Here is a 20,329-nt window from a genome sequence, read left to right as displayed (position 1 = left end):
TTAAGGCCCGCCCAGTGTGATGTCCACATGGAAGCACTATGTGCTCCTTGTGTGGGCAGGATGGAATCCCTAAACCCGAGAGTGCGCTCTTTCGCACATGCGCACAAAAGAGTGCACTCATCTCCCTGAGGCTAGGTGCTGCCTCAGGGAGATCAGCTCTACTGTCCAAATTATTAAAAATAGAAAAAAAAATCCCTGGCATACCCCTTCATGTGACACTGTCACATGAGTTGGGACATGTCCATACCTTTTTAAAAAACTTGAATTACATTTTTTAAAACCTACATGAAACCTCATCCCGCTGGTGGATGAGGTTTCATGCTTTTTCTAATGCCCGCCAGGGCTCCCGGCCTGCCCGTCAACCTCAAGGTTGGATGGGCAGGTCCATTAATTGGTTCAATGACTCTGTCAATGACCTCAATTGGCCATTGACAGGTCAACGCGCGCACAGCTGATTTTCCTGAGCCCCCGCCTTCCTGAAAATTTTAATGGGGCGCGGTGATGCCGGGAGTTCCGCCCGACGTCACCGCGCGTCATTTTACACGTCGGCGAGGGGGCCCTGACCCTCCACTCGCCGACGGGAAAATCCTGCCCATGGCCTATGGTATTTATTAATAAACACTTATTTATTACCAACAAAAGAAATAATAGCCATGAAAGGAGTAGCTGCTCCATCAAGCCTACCCCATGCTTAAGATGAATGTAGTACATAATAAGACACTTCTGACCTGTTCCCCATCGATCACCTCCCCTCCACCCTGCAGCAATATCTCTTCTCGGAGAGGCAATAAACTAGGAGACAAAAAATACACTATTGTACTGTCAGTGAATGGAGTTACTGACTGTGAAGAGTAATGGCCATACCATTTTCCAAAAGCATAAGTCCATGCGGCTCCACAACTGTGAAATGGTTGGAATCAATGACGTACACAGAGAGCCAGTGGCTTTTGCAAAATTTTGGATCCTCGGTCAATTGGCAGCCAAAATTGAGACTCCGGTTCTCTAAATATTTGTTGCATTGCTTCACATGCAGGGCAGTTTTTGAGAACCTGAAAGACAGCATTTAATAGTTTAGTTCAATGAGAAACAAAGTTAAATGCTCACAGGAAGTATTGATGGTCTTTTCTTACATCCTATCAGTGAGTCTATAACTTAACTGAAAAGAGTTTTACATGAACATGTTAGTCAGTACATTAAAAGCTGTACAAAGCAGAATCTCAACCATTATGCTTAGCCTAAAGTTCCCAATTAATTTTTAATTAAAAATGAAAGACTTATATAGTGCTTTGTATAACCTCAGGACATCCTGCAGTGCCTTACAATCAATGGCATACTTTTGAGGTGTAGTAGGAAATACTGAAGCCAACTTATGCACAGCAGGCTCCCCAGACAACAATGAGATATTGACCAGGTAATCTGTTTCAGCAATGTTTTTTGAAAAATAAATATTGACCAGGATACCAGGGAAAGTGCCGCCACTGTTCTTCAAAAGGTGCCATGGGATCTTTTGCATCCGCCTGAGAGGGCAGATAGATCCTCGGCTCAACATCTCATTCAAAAGATGCCACCTCTGACAGTGCAGCACTCCCTCAGTACTACAGTGGAGTGTCAGCCTGGATTATGCGAAAGAGAAAAGAAATAGTGACTTTTCAAGATGTCTCAAAGTGCTTTAAAGCCAATGAAGAACTTCTGAAGTGTAGTCACTGTTGTAGGAAAAGTGGCAGCAATGTGTACACAGCAAACTCCCACAAACAGCAAGGTGACAATGACCAGATAATCTGTTTCCGTGAGGTTGATGGGGGGATAAATATTAGCCAGGACTCCAGCTAGAACTCTCCTGCTCTTCTTCTAAATAGTGCCATGGAGAATATTTTACATTTACCTGAGCAGGGAGATGGAACCTCAATTTAACATCTCACGTGAAAGACAGGATGCTTGAGCATCTGAGTAGGAATTCAGCTCTCAACCTCATGGCTCAGAGGCAAGAGTGCTACAATTGAGAAAACGTAAGGTAATAGGGGAAGTATTGCTACGACTGCTATGCATAGTTGCATCATAACTCTTCATCATTCAGTTCCTCTGTTTGGTATTCCTCCCCAAGCAGTAAGCATTCTAAAAAAAAAAATGGGCGGAATTTTATGGCCCAGCTGCGGCAGTTGTGGGGCCGGAAAATATGGCGAGACATTCAAAAGTCCGTCGACTTCAGTGGGACCGGAAGATCCACCGACAGGAGGGGTCCGTAAAATTCCGCCCAAGAAGGGTAAACCTTCATGGCCCCATGTCTGGCATGGAGCGTCACTAGATTGGAGCGAGGGGGAGAGGGGCTGTAACACAATGGGCTCAATTCATGTGAAGCTGTGAACCAAAGTCCCAGACAGGGATGGGGCCACAGTGACGGGCCAGCTTGTGAAATGATACTTATATTTGAAAATAAAGTATTTTCAATTCAAATGGAAACACGAGGAACAATCATCACAAATTACAAGGCAAAGGGACATACACCCACCTTCACTCTTTGAAATTGAATTATTCTTGATCCCAGCCAGTAGGTCCAATATCTTAACCCAATCCAAAAGTAATGATGACCATAGACTTCTTCAGCCGATAGTCATGTTCTCTCAGAATCAAGGAATTTTATAGAATGGGAGAAGGTCACTTGGCTCATCTCGCCTGTACCAACTCTGAAAGCCCCACCCCCACTCCCTGATGTTACAACAAATGAAGACGTAAGAAATAAGAGCAGGAGTAGGCCACTTGACCCTTCGAGCCTGCTACACAAATTCAGCAAGATCACGGCCGATATTTTATCTGAACTCCACCTTCCCACACTATCTACATATCCTTTAATTCTTTTAGTATCCAAAAGTCTATTGACTTCTGTCTTGAATATACTCAACAACTGAGCATCTTAGGGTAGAAGATTCCAATGTTCCACAACTCTTTGCGTGAAGACATTTTTCCTCATCTGAGTCCCAAATGTCCGACCACTTATTCCAAGACTGTGACACCAAGTTCTAGATTCCCCAGCCAGGAGAAACATTTTCTCAGCACCTACCCTGATGAGCCCCTTAAAAATGTTATATGTTTCAATTGGATCACCTCTCATTATTCTAAACTCCAGCCAATGTAGGCCCAGCCTCCGAATACCTCTTTAAGTCCACTTTATCAATTTACTTATTGTCACCCAAAAAAATATGAGTCCTTGAATACAACTTACGTGTAATAAATTTTATAACTGCTGTCTTGTGCCCGAGTGCAGTTTAGATTGCCGTTGTCATAATAGGTACAGTTCAAATCGGACGTGTTTGTTTTTTGGTTTATCAACCTATGTGGTCCTGTACAACAGAATGAAACTAAAGAAGATTAGGCAAGTGTATCAGATGTATAATAAAGTATACAACATTTGGCTGGGAACTCCTAAACTGCATTAGAATTCTTAGGTAGCCAATCAGTAAATTTGATAGGGAACTCAGGATAAATCGCTTCACCCAGAGAGGGGTTAGGGGTAACAAGGGGTAATTTGAAGTGAATGGCATAGATATATTTAAGGGAAAGTTAGAAAAGTGCATGAGGGAGAAATAAGTCGAAGGATCTGCATTTTTTAGTCTTTCATGGGAAGTGAGCGTCATTGGCAAGGCCAACATTGGTTGCCCATTCCTAATTGCCCTTGAAAAGGTGGTGGGGAGCCACTTTCCTGAACCTGCAGTCCATCTGGTTTGCCATTCCCATAGCAGTTTGATACACCTTGGTAGCTTGCTAGGCCATTTTAGAGGGCAGTTAAGAGTCAACTGCATTGTTTGGGCCTCGAGGCACATGTAGGCCAGAACCGACAAGGACGGTAGATTTCCTTCCCTAAAGGACGTCAGTGAACCAGATGGGTTTTTACGGCAATCGATGATAGCTTCATGGTCACCATTACTGAGACTAGCTTTATATTCCAGATTTATTAATTGATTGAATTTAAATTCAACTGGCTGCCACCAGAGGCTCAAGTGTATGATAAACATCAGCCTAGACCTGTTGGGCTGAATGGCCTGATCCTGTGCAACAAATTCTACAAAATTCAATCTTGCTTTGGATCTTTCCTTCCTTTCATAATCTCAAAAACCTCAAAGAAAAGTGCTCAAATACCAGTCTCTGACAGCACTCCTTCATGAAAGTAACTTTGGAAAGCCACTACAGGGCAATTGATTTAACCTTCATGCTGATTGCACATTAGAAATGATAATTCAGTACAAAATTAATGGCCACTTGGCCAAATTCAGGTTAATTAAGGAATGTCAGCATGGATTTGTTAAGAGCAAATTGTGCTTAACTAACTCGCTGGAGTTTTTTGATGAGGACCAGAGAGGGTTGATAAGGGCAATGCTGTTCATGTGGTGTACATGGACTTCCAAAAGGCATCTGATAAATTGCCACACAACAGACATGTGAGCAAAGTTAGAGCTTACAGAATAAAGGGAAACTAGCAACAAGAATACAGAATTGGCTGAGTGACAGGAAACAGAGAGGGTCGTGACAAACAGTTGTTTTTTGGACTGGAGGTGGTTTGTAGTGGAGTTCCCCAGGTGTCAGTGTTAGGACCTCTGCCCTTCCTGATATATATTAACAAGCTAAACCTTGGTGTATAGGGCACAATTTCAAAATTTGCAGGTGATTTGAAACTTGGAAGTATTGTGAACCATGAGGAGGGTAGTGTCGAACTTCAAAAGGACATCGACAGATTGGTAGAATGGGTGGACAAGTGGCGGAGAAAATTTCATGCCAAGAAGTATGAAGTGATTCGTGTTGGTAGGAAGAATGCGTAAAGACAGCAGAAAAGGTAGGGTCCAATTCTAAATGTGGTACAGAAGCAAAGGGACCTGGATGTATATTTGCATAAATCATTGAACGTGACAGAACAGGTTGAGAGAGTGGTTAATAAAGCAAATGACATCCTGGACTTCATCAATAGGGACATAGAGTACATAAGTAAGGACGTTATGTTAAACCTGTATAAAATACTGGTTCAGTGTCAGCTGGAGTATTGTGGCCAGTTCTGTGCGCCGCACTTTAGGAAGGATGTGAGCGAAATGGAGACAGTGCAGAAAAGATTAATGAGAATAGTTCCAGGGATGTGGAACTTCAGGTACATAGAAAGATTGAAAAAGTTGGGACTGTTCTCCTTGGAGATGAGAAGGCTGAGAGGGGGTTTATTGGAGGTGTACAAAACCATGAGGGATCTGGACAGAGTAGATAGGGAGAAACTGTTCCCATTGGTCAAAGGATCAAGAACCAGAGGGGACAGATTTAAGGTAATGAGCAAAAGAAACAATGGCGACATGACGAGAAACTTTTTCACGTAGTAAATGGTTAGGATCTGGAATTCACTGCCTAAGAGTTTGGTGGAGACAAATTCAACAGAGGCTTTCAAAAGGCATTGTATCATTATCTGAAAAGGAAAGATTTGTAGCACTATGGGGGAAAGGGAGGGGAGTGGTACTAGATGAATTGCTCTTTCAGAGGGCCATCACAGATAAGATGGGCTGAATGGCCTCCGCTGTGCTGTAACCGTTCTTTGATTCTAATTTGTCTCCAGATTTTTCACTCCCTTTCACACCTTCTGGGGAAACGTCCTGGGTTTGGTACCAATGCCGCTCCCTGGACGGTGATGCAAATTAAAAACTTAAATTAGAGTACAAAAGTAAAGGAGCTCTGCTTAATCAATATAAATTGTTGGTTAGGCCTCATCTGGAGTACCATGTTCAGTTCTGGCCATCATATGTTAGGAAGGGTATTGAAAGGGGAGCATTATTGATTGCTGTTAAATGCGCAATAACAGGCAGGAAAACACTCCCTATTCTATCCAGCCTTTCCCACACTAATGCGATGCCTTGTGCATCACAATACACGTACAGCCCATTCCAACAGAAATGTTGTTTCCCAAAGGAGATAAAAAATCAGAAACAAATCCAAAAAAAACCCTCCTCTCAGAACACCTCAGGTGATTGAAAGTAGTCCTGGAGAGCACTCTGGCGCTGATTAACGTCAGGCGGTATTTATCTTATTGACTACCGGTTCTTCGCCTCAGTCAGAAGCAGGCCCAGCACTCACATGAAGGGATTTAATGAATTGGTGTTCGCTACGTCAGAAAGCAGCCTGCTCCACAAGCCCACTATTATCTCAGAAAAGAACCACTTCCTAACATCCAATTTAAATCTTGCCATGAAAGTATGATAATTTTCATAATATTTTTCTGGTTTATTGTGAAGTAGGTTCATGGGGGTAAGTACAGTTGGGTCTGTGTTTGATTTAATTACATTTGTAGCCAAGTAGACTGCAAGTTTGAATCATCAAAAGAAGCTAGGCGCTTGACATGCTAATGAGTAAATATGGATGCTGGCTTAGCATGTAAGGTGTGAAGGGAATTTGCATTTTTAGATAAATGAAGGGATATTTGGATTTCAAAGGGACTTTAAACTGTTTACAACTAGCCAGATAAGCAAGGCTAAGGAATGTGTTTATTTTTCCCAAAGGTTACTGGAAATAGTGGCAACATGAAAGTTTTTATATTGTGAGGAAGATACAGGGCAGACTTTGACGCCCACCAGGCAGGTGCACGCCTGACCAATCGGGTGTAAAATCGCTTGAGACAATGTCGGGCAAGCGTCCTGATGTCATCACGCACTCACGCGATATTTCGTTCGGTAGGTGCACGCAAAAGTCGGAAGCGCGCCCGCCGACAATTAAGTGGGCAATTAAGCCCATTAACAGCACAATTATCTGCAATTTTCCATGGCCCATCCAACCTTACGGTTGGCAGACGGGCGAATCAGCCAGGCGGACTTTGCATTTTTCATCAAACCTCATCCAAGGGCAGGATGAAATCTCCGTTAGGAAATAAAATAAAAAGAAATATCTGGGGCCAGCATTTTTCATGAGACGTGCTTTCAGGTGCTTGATTGTGATGCATGGAAATTTTTTTTGCAGCTTTTTACACCTTTTTTTTTCATCATTTGCAGGTTTGCAGCACTCTGACGCAGCTGTCTGTCTTCAGGAAGCTCTCTCGCAGCACTCACCCATGCCCACGGTGATGTCATTGACTGCCCTCCTCCCGCCTCCACCCCGGCAGCATTGAGCTTCTCAGTGCGCGTTTCACACTGGCTGGCTGTTAATTGGCCAGCCAGTGTGATATCGAGGTCGGGGGAACATTGAGGTTGGCGGTCTGTTTCCTGGCCGCTCCTCAGCCCACCAATCATGTGAGCCCATCAAGGGTAAAATCCAGGCTACAGTTTCAAAGACGTCTGGAACAATAGAATTTACATATTAAAAAGAGAGAAATATAGATATAAAGGTGGATGGAAGGCTAAGTGTTAAAAGGCCACGTAAGATCTAACAGGTGTGTGTGAAAAGCCTTAATGAAACCTCCAGGATTTGAACATAAGTCTGCTGTTTTACAAAACTGAATCTGGAGAAAAGCCAGTTGGAATTCCACTGTTCAGGGTATTGTGTTAACTTTCTGAGTTTGTTTTAAATCTAAAATCCATTTTGGACCATTGCCTCAAAGGGAGTGTAACTGGGAGTCAAGTTAATTAGGAATTTTAGGAGTTATCATAGCAATAGTTGTCATCTTATGCATGTGCTTGAAATCTTTTCTTTTGTTAATAAATATTTTAATTTAATTTTTAAAATCTCTAAAGATCTTGGTGGACTTATTACTTTTGAATTCAGTGCGCACATCTTGTAATAAATACAAATTGCAAAACCATTGTGATAGCGTGACTAAACTTCCCTTGTAGATTTGGTCCACCTGCCGCACATCATTTGCCACGTCATAACAATCTGACCTTGTAGAACTTGAGATTTGTTTGAAACCTGCTTTCTGCACAGAAACACAATATTTCCTTAACCATTTTATAAACCTCAATTAAAACATCCCCGAAGTGTCAGCCCCAACTCTTTGATCCCACCTTGGATAGTGCGATAGTGGCACCGTTTTTTGCCCTTCCAAACCTTAATACCGCCCACGTTGTGAGAAGTGCAAAACTGAACACATGAGAGTCATTTGCAGTACATATTAAAGTTGTTGCATGTGAATATTCTACATACCACGTCCCTGAAGTTGGAAGCCATTTGGTGCCAACAGTGTGAAATTTTTCAAAGTCTTTATATATAACCACAACCACTTATGTGTTTTCTTTTTCTTTTTCAAGCTACAACTTTGGTTCTCTTTGTTCAAGTTGCATAACTCCTTGTGTAACCGACTGCTTGAACACCTGTAAGAGTATTTACATATGCAAAGAATTTTATTAGCCTGCTATTTCATACATTTAATCTTTATAATCATACATGCTCTGAAAATAACATAAAATATTCAGCATTACACAGTAAGGACATCAATGGATTGGAGATGTAGAGAGGAGTTTCCTCAAATGCTACCAGGAAAGAATAATATTCAACTACCTTGAGAGACTAGAGAAGTTGGGATTGTTCTCCTTACAGCAGTAAAGTATAGGGGGGAGTTTACATAAAGGCCTTCAAAATTAAGAGAAATTTTGATAAAGTAAACAGGAAGAAACTGTTCCGACCGGGAGGAGGGTTGGTAATCAGAGGACACAGATTGAAAACAATTGGCAAAATGCCAGAAGGGAGATGAGGGGATTTTTTTACTCAGCAATTGTTATAACCTGGATTGTACTGCCTGAAGGGATGATGAAAGCAGTCTCGGTAATAGCTTTCTAAGGAAATCAGAGCAAAGCACTCAAGTGAAGAACTCATGAAACAAAATGAAGAATTTTCAGGAGTCTGGGACAAGAGCAGAGGAGTGGAACTAACCAGTTTTTTCAGAGAGCCAACACAGTCATGATGGGCTGAATGGCCTCCTTCTGTGTGGTATGATTCTCTGTTTATATCGGGTTCATGTGATGCCATTTGAAGAAGTATTGTCAACTGGAAAACCTATAGACCCAACCACTTTTGGACTTCCATTCAAGGCTTCAGTACTATTCCTATTCCATTACTTGCTCTCCAGTCAAACATGAGTCGCATTTGCAGGAATGGCTATTGTGGCTTTGTCGGAAGGGCTGTACTAAAACGAAATTAGATCTGCAACTCGTTTGAGGTAAGCAGCCCTGATGCTCTAGGATAGAGTGAATGTGATTAAGGGACTAAGCAGTAAGCCTGGATTTCAATACCGAGCGGATGTAGGGAGGAGAGAAACCTGTAAACATATTTGAGGTAAGGATGAGCAAGAAAGCAAAGCTCAAAAGAAGAAAGACCATAACAAAACCAGCAAAATAGGGACAAATTTTGTAACAAGGAGAAATTGAACATTAGAGAATTGCCTTTCAGAAAAAATATTGCTGGAAAAAGAGATGTTTTGTCGAAGCTTTTCATCTTGCACTCATCAGGACAATCCACAAGAAAATGCCAATGTCAGGGGAAGCAATGAATTTATACTGCATGAGATGAGAGTGCTTCTCATACAGTGTAAACATGCTGTTTCCCGCCACATTGGCATTTTCTTGCAAATTGTCCTGATGAGTGTAAGACGAAAAGCTTTGACAAAAAAAAATCTTTTTTCAGCAATACTCAAGTCTTTCAGAGAAAGTTTATTTTTTTCTCCTATTCAGCATTGCAATTGAGGTGCCAAAAGTTGTTAGAACAAAGATATAGGAACAGTAGTGAAGTTTGGGACACATATTCAAGATTGCTACTTACCAGTAATAAAATGTGTCATTAACACCATTAGCTGCCTCTTTCTTCTGCTCCCACGTGCAGTTTACATATTCCATATTGTAATAGATACAATTTATCTGCTCAGCAATCTCATCTTTGCCTACCAGTGTTTAATGCACACATAGAACACTGTTTTAAAACTTACAAGTATATAATGCACACAAAGTTTAACCAAAATAAAATTTATATCGCACCCGTTCTGTTCTTACAATTGAATTAGGAACGCTGGTTTAAAAAGGTTTTTCTTGCAACTTAGTTACATGATCAATCTTGTGCTGATGTAAGGTGGCATTGGAAGTGGGCCAATACAGAACTGGTAGTAAGGGCTGAGTTTTCTCTACCAAGGCTGGTAGCTCGAGTTGGGAAATATCTCAACTTGCTGGACCTGCTTCTGTAAAAAGGCCCTCGAATGTTGTGATCTTCATTCTGAGGGGGATGAGTGTAGGATGGAGACAGGCCCGGCAGCCTTGGAAGCAGAGAACGGGTGATCTCAGAGTGCTGAGGCGAACTGGTTAGAAGGCCCAGCTCAGCTGTCTGGGATCTCACCTCAGTTGTATTAAATGGTGTTAGGCCCTTTAACCCTCACCCCTTACAAACCCTGACTACCCATCCTCCCAACCACCCACTCCCCATACCACCTGCATGGCTTCCATGCCAACTCATGTCCCCTATCCAACCCCATGGTCCCTAATAGCCCTTTCACTGACTCAGGCCAACTCATGCCCCCTCACCCACCCCACATAGCTCCTCTTTCCCCCCATGCCAACACTTGACCCTTCCATGCCCATTCACCCAGTATACACAATTTACAGAACTATACTACATGTGGTAACAATGGCACATGTCGAACTGCTCAGTAAATAAAAAAAACTTATTCACATCTTTTCAAAAAGACTGTTGTTCCTACACAGATCATTAACTAGAGTACCAATAACAGAGGCCTCAAACATATCACACCTCCTAATCTTGTGAACGTAAACATTCAGACATTGACAACAATGATCACAGAATGAACCTTTTATTTTAACCACTTAAAGATGTCTATCAAGCAAAGTCAACAGTTCTCTCCAGCTATCAAAATAGAACCCTTCTGTTGAGAAAATCCTTTTATGAGTCTGGGCTCTCAGACAAACATGCATAATGAGGCCATCCAGTTATACTGAAACAATTCTTACCGTTGCTGCTGAAACCCTCACCCATGCCTTTATTAGCTCTTGACTTGACTGTTCCAATGCACACTTGGTTTGCCTCCCACATCCTAGCCTCTGTAATCTTGAGGTCAATGGCTGTCCATGGCCTGACATACCAAATTATTTTAATTGCTCCACCCTTGGTGGCCAAGCCCTGCTGCCAAGGCCCTAAGCTCTGGAATTCCCTCCCTAAACCTCTTTAGCTCTCTAACTCTCACTCCACATTCAAGATGCACCAAAAATCTACCTCTTTGATCAAGCTTTTGTCATCTGCCATAATATCTCTTTATGCGTCACGGTGTCAAATTTAGTTTTATTACGTTTCTATGAAACACCCTGAGATGCTTTATTATCTTAAAGGTGCCATTGTTCTTACTGTTATCTTCAAATTCTAATGCTACACCCTCTGAACATGCCTACAAATCATCCAGTTTTAGTTTATAGTCTTGACTTGATTGGTAGCATTGTTGCCACAAGAGTTGGAAAGTCATGAATTCAAGGCTCACTCCATGTTGACATTTCAGTGCAGTACCGAGGGAGTGCTGCACTGTCAGAGGTGCAGGGCATCTTTATTCTGGCCCTGTCTGCCCCTTCTCGTGGATATAAAAGATTCCATGATGCTTTACAAAGAAGAACAGGGGATTTCTCCCACTGTCCTAGCCGGCATTTATCCCTCAAACAACACTTCAAAATCAAATGGACTGCTCATTCATTTCATTGCTGTTAGTGGGATCTTGCTGTGTACAAACTGGCTGCTGCGTTTCACTTCAAAAGCACCAGGAACAGTGTTCCTCTCCGCAGATGCTGCCAGACCTACTGAGTTTTTCCAGGTATTTTTATTTTTGTTTTGGATTTCCAGCATCCACAGTTTTTTTACTTTTATTCAAAAGTACCTCACTGGCTGTAAGGCACTTTGGGACATCCTGAACTGCCATGACCCATCTAAATGCCCACAATTGTTTCCAATGTAAAGATTGTCTTTATTTTAAAAAGAAAAATCACAGATTTTAATCTCCAACCGGGGGCGGTTTAGCAAGATGCCGCAGGTTCAAGCCATGACAGGTATTAGTCAACAAAGGAAATTCCTGAGTGACACATATTAAAAATTTCTGCAGAGTTTTATCAGATTGTCAGGAAAGTGATTCGTAATCCCTATTGCTTCACAGGCCAGTTACATAAAAAAAATGATTTAATCTTAAAACATTATGAAAGGTAAAACGGGAGAGAACATTAAATCAATCAGCATTATAAAGAGTGAGGGCTGATCCATGTTTCAGATGTAGACCTTTCACACTCCAGAGCCATACTGAGGGACAGCTACAATATCAGAGATGCCACCTTTCAGGTGTGACTTTAAACCAAGGCTCCCATCTGCTTGGGCATAAATTACCTCAGAGCTCTATTGTAAAGTAGAATAGGGGAGATGGGCTCAGTGCCCTAGCCAGCATTTATCCTACGACAAGGTCATTAAAACAGATTATTGGGTCAATCTTCACCAAACCATTGCCGAGTGTCATGACATTTTACCACAGATATATTGAATGTAGGAGGGTTGATCAGTAAGTTCGCGGACGACACGGAAATTGGTGGGGTGGTAAATAGTGAGGAAGATAGCCTTAGATTACAGGAGGATATAGACAGGCTGGTCAGATGGGCTGATCAGCGGCAAATGGAATTTAATCCGGATAAGTGTGAGGTGATGCACTTGGGCAGGACAGACAAGACACAGGAATACACGATTAATTATTAGGACCCTGGGAAGTACCGGGGATCAGAGGGACCTTGGTGTGCATGTCCACCGGTCCCTTAAGGTAGTGGGACAGGTAGACAAGGAGGTTAAGAAGGCATTTGGGATACTTGCCTTTATTAGCCGAGGCATAGAATATAAGAGCAGGGAGGTTATGCTGGAACTGTATAAAACGCTGGTTAGGCCACAGCTAGAGTATTAGTTCTGGCATTATAGGAAGGATGTGATTGCACTAGAGAGAGTGCAGAGGAGATTTACCAGGATGTTGCCTAGGCTGGAGAGTTTTATTTATGAAGAGAGATTGGATAGACTGGGGTTATTTTCCCTGGAGCAGAGGAGATTGAGGGGGACATGACTGAGGTGTATAAAATTATGAGGGACATAGATAGGGTAGACAGGAAGGAACTTTTCCCCTTAGTGGAGGGATCAGTAACCAGGGGGCATAGATTTAAGGTAAGGGGCAGGTGGGGATGTGAGGAACAATTTTTTCACCCAGAGTGGGTGGTGGGAATCTGGAACTCACTGCCTGAAAGGGTGGTCGAGGCAGAAACACTCATAACATTTAAGAAGTATTTGGATGTGCACTTGTGATGCCATGGCATACAAGGCTATGGGCCTAGTGCTGGAAAATGGGATTAGAATAGTTAGGTACTTGTTTGACCAGCACAGACTCAATGGGCCAAAGGGCCTTTTTCTGTGCTGTGACCTCCATGACTCTATGAGATAGGAAAATGAGGCAGGTGCTGTATCCACCTCAGCCAGAGCAGGAATTGAACCTGTGTTGCTAGCAGTATTCTGAACCAGATACTAGCCATTTGAGATAACCTGCTACTTGTGAGATCTTTCTACAGACAGTGAAGAAATGGCAATATATTTCCAAATCAGGATGGTGTGCTGTTTGGAGGGTAACTTACAGAGCATGGTGTTCCCAGCTGTCTGCTGCCCTGTCCTTCTATAAGGAGTTAATAACTGTGATTGCAACTGCAAAGCTCCTTATGAAGCTTTGTTTTCTCTTGGCTAAAATCTCCACTCTGGAGCCGAAGGCTTAATAATATATCTGACTTTCATTGGAAACAAAAAAGGCATATGCCAATACCATACTAACTTAGCCTTATTCCATTTGCTTGTTCTAATCAACATTAATTATAAATAATAATATTACTAATCATACATATACTATAGGTATAAAACAATAGCATGTTACGTTACCCATCTATCCACATTCCTCAGTTAATTGGTGAAAGAACAATGGGCTGAATTTTCCCCCCATTGGGGGGGAAGTTGATGGGCCAGCGCGTGTGAGCGCGCTTCCGATCGGCACCCCCAATCGGAGGCGCAGCGCCATTTTACATGTGTGGGCAGGGGGATGCCTAAAATCAAGAGTGCGTTCTTTTGCGCATGTGCACGAAAGAGGGCGCTCATCTCCCTGAGGCTAAGTGCAGCCTCAGGGAGATCGGCACTACCTGCAAAAATATTAAAAATAGAGTAAAAAAAAATTCCCTTATATGTCCCCTCATGTGACAATGTCACATAAATTGGGACATGTTCATAATTTTCAAAAAAACTTTATTTAAAATTTTTAAAACCCTACATGAAACCTCATCCCGCCCGTGGATGAGGTTTCATGTTCTTTCTACTTCCCGCCAGGGCTCCAGGCCTGCCCTCCAACCTTAAGGTTGGACGGGCAGGTCCACTAATTACTTTAATTGATCTGTCAATGGCCTCTATTGGCCATTGACAGGTCGGCGAGCGCGCAGGGCTGATTTTGCTGCGCCCCGCCTTCCTGAAAATTTAAATGGAGCGGGATGACATTGGGAGTACTGCCCGATGTCATCCTGCGTCATTTTATGCTTCGGTGAGTGGGCCCCGCCCCCATTTGCCAATGGTAAAATCCTGCCCAATGAGTTCAAATGTACAAGTGTGAAATTTCTCCTAGCCAATAATCAGGACCACTGATTTACCTTGACTCAACAAGCCATATTCTATTTTGCCTGTTGTAGGGGTTTCTAATAGATGTTTTGGGGTTTTCTCCCCATCAGGGAGTAGTAGAAAACTGGTAAAAGTAGGCATCCTGATAACGTGAAGGATTTAGTTTTGGAGCAATTGACATGTCTCCCATGTCAATTCACTAATAGACCTCACATAGCTTTAAAGCTATGTTATGTAACAACCCCAACCCAAGCTCCGAACACCAATTGGATTATTGTCTTACCTTCATCTCTATATCAAAATCCATCCTCCACTCACCTTTCTTGGCAGAATGACCATCCACCTGCTGCAGACTAACAAGGAAGGCCACAGAAAAGGGCAGTAATAGAGTCATTTTTAAAAAGTGGAATGATATACGAGCCCAGCTCTATATACTGCTTCTATATCTCTCTCCACTTGGTTCATTGATCTACTCGTGGATTGGCATTGAACTTGTCGCTTATCAATGTGCCCTTAAGTTGTAAATGCTGACTCAGGTCATGTTTCCTGAACTCATTTCCTGCTTTATGAACTATAGTCACTTTAATCATCCGAGCGCCTGACTCCGGATTTTAACTGTGGTTTCTGTCATACTAAAGCTGCATTTACCACTTGAATGCTTCCACCTCGCGTAGCCCATTCATTAAGTTCTAAATCAAAATATGTATCATAAAAAAGGAACCTTATCCACTTGCTATATGTGTGACAATTTTTTAAATCAAAGTGAACAGGGTTAGAATCAACAGTGTAAGTGTTACATTAGAATTAATAGGAACGTAGGATACAGTTCCCCCTTTGTGTGTAACTGGAAAATTGGGCATAAGTTGCTCTTGAAATATCATTGATTCAGTCACAGTTTAAGTTTGTGCTAAAACACATTTTCATGATCATTAACTTAAAATCTTCCATGTACCTGCATAATCATCTAACATAATCGCCTGTGATTGTTTATTCTTTACCCTTGCAGTATAACATATTCATTGATGTACTTTAAGATCGTTAACTCGGTGCAGCTTTATTAGTACAGCATTAAATAGGTTTATCTCAAGAAGTAAGTGTTTTTAATAAGGATGCCTTGTCCTGCCCCTATATGTAACTTGATGTTAGATCACTGAAAATGATTCAAAAAAACTATACTAAATTATTTTCTAGGCGACTAGTGTACGCGAGTTAGCTCCTCTGTAATTTTATTTAAATATTTTTTAGTGTCTACAAACTTTTAATACGTGTCTGCTGGTGCCTATGAAAATGGACTTAATTTAAAGAACCTCCTCAAATGCCTACAACTCGGTGCAATTGGCAGAAACTAACCGTCCTGATCATTTCGGTTGGGTGAAATGATTTTTTAACCTGCGTTGAAGGTCACAGAAACACGATTTACGCTTGACCTATCTTACATTTGAGATTTTGCAATCTTTTGTGCTAGTTTGGCCAATTTAACCCGGATTGCACTGTTAAAACTAGCTGAAAAATGAGGCAAGGGTTCCAGTTATTGCGAAAAGGGTGAAAGTTTGTTAGAATATGGTTCAAGCAACCAGAGGTAAGGTTGGAGCTAGTAGCACCTGACTTTTGTAAAAGGTTACTGAGGACAAGGTTGCTTGTTAAGTTGGTACAGTCAGAGTTAGCAGTGTTGTTAGGTTAGAGTTAGTAGGGTTAAAGTTATACCCATTGTTACAGCCAGTCCGGGACGAGTCCCCAATTTGTTATGACCTGGATGGGACCTCAATTTTATTATGATCCTGGGTGAGGAGGAATTAGTTGACTCCCACTTTGTTCAACCCCCTTGGTTGGTCGCAACAAGGTTAGTTTAAAAATCCTTTCACAATGGATACCTTTTCCCAGTCCAAACGTATTTACTTTTTATCAGGAGCCAATTTAAACAGGCTTCCTTGCGTCAAAGAAAGAGTAAGTTTATTAGTTACTAAAACCTGAGGAAAAATAATAAATATGCAACACCCACCTACACACTCTGATCAGAAATAAGAAGTTAAAAGTTCGAACAAAAGTTTAAAAATGTACAAACCAGTCCTTGGCTTGTTCATGAAGCATAGATGGTGGTATGTTGTGGCCGTTAGATTGGGCGATTTCAGTAGGATTGACTTTGGCATATTCACAGTCTGTTGGGCACACTTGTTGGTTTGGCCCAGGGGAAGGAATCCTGGGCCAGAATTTTACTACTGCGGGCGGGCACACGCCCGACCTGTCCAGCTGTGAAATAGCGCAAGCTGGCGTCAGGCGAGCATCCAGACATCATCATGCACTAGCATGATATCTCGCTCAGCAGGTACACATGGCAGTCGGAAGCGCAACTGCTGATATTTAAGCGGGCAATTAAGCCCATTAAGGAGGCAATTGAAAGTGATTTTTCATGGCCCGTCCACTTTTACAGTTGGTAGACGGGCCTTTACATTTTTACTCAAACCTCGATCCAGGGCTGGATGAAATCTCTGTGGGGAAATAAAATAATAAGTGATATCTGAGGACTGTTTTTTTATGAGGTATGCTTTCAGGTGCTTGTTTGTGCTGCATGGACATATTTTGCAGCATTTTTGTTGTTTGGTTTATTCTGTGGAGGTCTGCAGCTCCCTGAGGCAGCTGCTTCCCTTCAGGGAGCTCACTGGAAGCTGTCACCAGCACCCACGGTGACGTTGGCACCCACCCTCTTCCCACCCCCCACCGGCTGTACTGAGCCTTTCTCAACACGTGTTTCACACTGGCTGGCCGTTAATTGGCATGAAATCGCGGTCGGGTGCCAATCGCTATTGGGGCCTGTTTCCCGTCCACTCCCAGGCCCACCGATCGCGCATGCCCGATGAATGAAACATTCAGTCCCTGGTTCTCTTGCAGGGTAACTGAAGAGGTTGCCTTGTTTCTTATTACTTGTGGTCTCTGCAAGAACATACTTGCCCCCCCAGCAAAAGAGAGAGAGAGAGAATAAATAATCGCCTCCTTGTCTTTGCAGGGGTGACTGACTGGTGTTTCTTCCTGCTTCTGTGACTCACAAACACTGGTCTGCAGCCAGCTTTTTAATCCATTTTTCTTATGCGTCCTCGGGAGGGGAAATAGTCATGTCTTGCATTGATATCCGAAATGTTTACACAATCTGAGATATAAATCAGCGGGAGATGGGTTTTTGGATGACTGCTAAAATGTGAGAATCAGCCTCCATTGTCTCCGCAAACACAGGAGATTAAAGTCCAGTCTTTTGCATTTTCCATATCTTCCTTTCAAGTGTGTCTGTTTGAAGTAGGCCTTAACACCTCTTCAGGTGTGACATTCCATGTTCTCTCAGGGCAGGTCTGTCAGTATAATCCACATAGGAATTTTCCAGAAAGTGGTCACTTTTACTTCATCAGCCATACTTTGATCAGTCTTTACTTGTATTTCTCTTAAAACACGCAGGTCTTAATAAAAAAGTTCAATATGCCAGTAGGTAGTTGGTAGCTGCAGCTGCTGTGGTGACACCATGCAGGATTGCACGGACATTACAAAAGCAAAATACTGCAGATACTGGCAATCTGAAATAAAAATAGAAAATGCTGTAAACACTCAGCAGACAGTGCAGCATCTGTGGAGAGAGGAACAGAGTTAACGTAGGGGTTTTATGGAGCCCGCAAGAGTGGGAAACACAGTGGGGTGACTAAATTAGGCAGGAGCCGGAATTTCAACTTCTTTGAAAGCTGGTTAAGATGCCGAGATCAAGTGAACAGCATGTTTGTGGCATATCGGACCTCAGGTAGGTGCGGCGGGTTCCCGTTTATAATACATTTGCCTGCCGTGAATACTCATTAGCGTAAAATGTTTTATAACTTCATCCTATCTTCAAGATAAAGTCAGTGGCGCTTGAGAATCTCATGACACCCAGTTCATGTGCGTTTACAGGCAACCTGCACCAGTTGGCTTTGTGCAGCTGGGTCTAAGGTCATCGATTTTTTTTGGTGAACTCTGCCAGGCAAGAATGGGGAGCATGGCAGCTTGTATGGAGGCTCGGGACCGGTAAGGGCAAGTCGGGGGTGGGGGCAGGGTGGGGTGTATGGAGTGAGGCCAGGGGCATCGAGGAGTGGAATAGAGTTCCAAGGGAGGACAGAGCGTGGTTGTGGAAATCGAAGAGCGGAAGAGGGAAGGGCTTAATGCCTAGGGTGTGGTGGGTGCTGTGGGGGGTGGTTAGGGGGGGCGTTTGTGGTGAGGACTGTCAGTCAAGGTGAGAAAATGAGGGGCCTAAAATGCAGGGTCAGTGCTGCCCACGTGTGGGTCCATCTCAGGGTGTTGGCTTGACAGAGAGAATGTTCACAGTCACAGGTGGGGGACGTTGATTTGGTGAGGTAGCTCAGTCTGAAGTTGGGGTAATCAAAGGTCTCATAGGCTGGTCACCAGCTCTATCACAAACTCTAAGGATGATGCGGGAAAAGCCTAGGATCAAAGCGGGAATGTTGACAGAGACGGTTGTCAGCTTAGCAGGAAGGGATGGTATCGCCAATTGGACAAAGATAGGGTCCAATGGTGACAGGCAAAATGCAGCCCGATCATTCAAGCATATGTAACCCCAGTTTTAACCATTGCTAATCGTTTAACACGTTGCTCAGCTCTGTGCTCCACTGAAGTCGATAGACTGTAAAATTGTGGAGGGGGTGGGGGGTGCGGGGCAAGGGACAGGGGGTTGGCAGGCTGGGGCGGGGTGTAATTGCCCAATCTAAACCACCCCTTTCCCCCTGGAGCGGGTCAGGTTAAAATTGGGGTTGGGCCATCCGTTGTGATTTGACCCGTTTCTGCTCACTGATTTCTAACCTAACTGCAGAAGTTACTACAAAGGGAATGTTGAAAGTGACAAGAAGGATGTCACAGGACATACTGAATTACAATCTTGGTGACATTATCGCGAAAGAATAAATACAAACCAAGGCAGCTGTTCAAAAATGACCCTCTGCAAGACTTCGAAGAGAAACTAGATGCTCAAAAGTCATTGCGTTAGAATCTCTTGGGAGGGCATAAAACGCAGGAAGTGAGCCAGAGAGGTTTTATTTTGACTCCAGCTGTCAGTCCAGATGGGGCGTTTGATATGTGCAATATAGAATTTTAAACTTAAGCGAACCTATGAAACCTCATGAAGCACAAGGCGAGAGGAGATGGTTGAATGCATCTTTCTTGAATTAGACACAGAGGATTAGTAGATTTTTTGCTTCAGATTCTTTCAAAGTATCCAAATGTAGAGGTATAAGGATCACATCAGTCATAGCACAGTTGTTATTATCCCCGCGGGGAAACTGTAAACCAAAATAACAGAAGTTACCAAACGACCCCCAAATAAAGATTTCACTGTTTGTTGCTTTTACATGAACACGAATCAGAACCAGTGTGAATTAAACATGGGTTAACAAGCAAATGGTACTTAAAATAAAAAGGCAAGTATCACTTTAAATAGTCAATGCCACGAAGGTACACCTTATTCAACCACAAATACCCGCATCACTCCCATCAGACATGTGATGCCAGTGGTGCCACACGTAGTTCTCTAACTCAGCTTCTGGTATGTAGGATCGCCCACTTTGCCACTTAATCGATTTGTCCCTCGGGTGCCATTCACCTGCAGCCAAATTCCATCTGAGGTCCCTGGAGACAGTTGTTACCCAAATGACACACTTCTGCAGAACCTCCTTAGTTAGGTTCATGGCAGCCTGAGACTCCTTTATCCGAACTCTTTAATAAATCC

General features: G+C 42.8%; 1 protein-coding gene across 1 annotated transcript in view; it reads right to left on the bottom strand.

The window, feature by feature from the left end:
- The window catches only part of LOC144682606 (cytokine receptor common subunit gamma-like), a 47,504-nt gene extending 32,472 nt beyond the window's left edge, over positions 1-15,032 (bottom strand). Inside the window, exons 1-5 of the mRNA XM_078545096.1 lie at positions 14,902-15,032; positions 9,700-9,817; positions 8,089-8,255; positions 3,218-3,335; positions 865-1,049 (exon numbers count right to left, since the gene is read on the bottom strand). Coding sequence (XP_078401222.1) covers positions 865-1,049; positions 3,218-3,335; positions 8,089-8,255; positions 9,700-9,817; positions 14,902-14,977 — 664 coding nt within the window. The 5' untranslated portion in view covers positions 14,978-15,032. The remainder of the gene's footprint in view (positions 1-864; positions 1,050-3,217; positions 3,336-8,088; positions 8,256-9,699; positions 9,818-14,901) is intronic.
- Positions 15,033-20,329: the final 5,297 nt, after the last annotated feature.

Source organism: Cetorhinus maximus, chromosome 7 (genome assembly GCF_964194155.1).
Source record: "Cetorhinus maximus chromosome 7, sCetMax3.hap1.1, whole genome shotgun sequence".
Lineage (NCBI taxonomy): Eukaryota > Metazoa > Chordata > Chondrichthyes > Lamniformes > Cetorhinidae > Cetorhinus > Cetorhinus maximus.
Note: the sequence above shows the minus strand (reverse complement) of the source record. Positions and strands in the feature narration are given on the sequence as shown.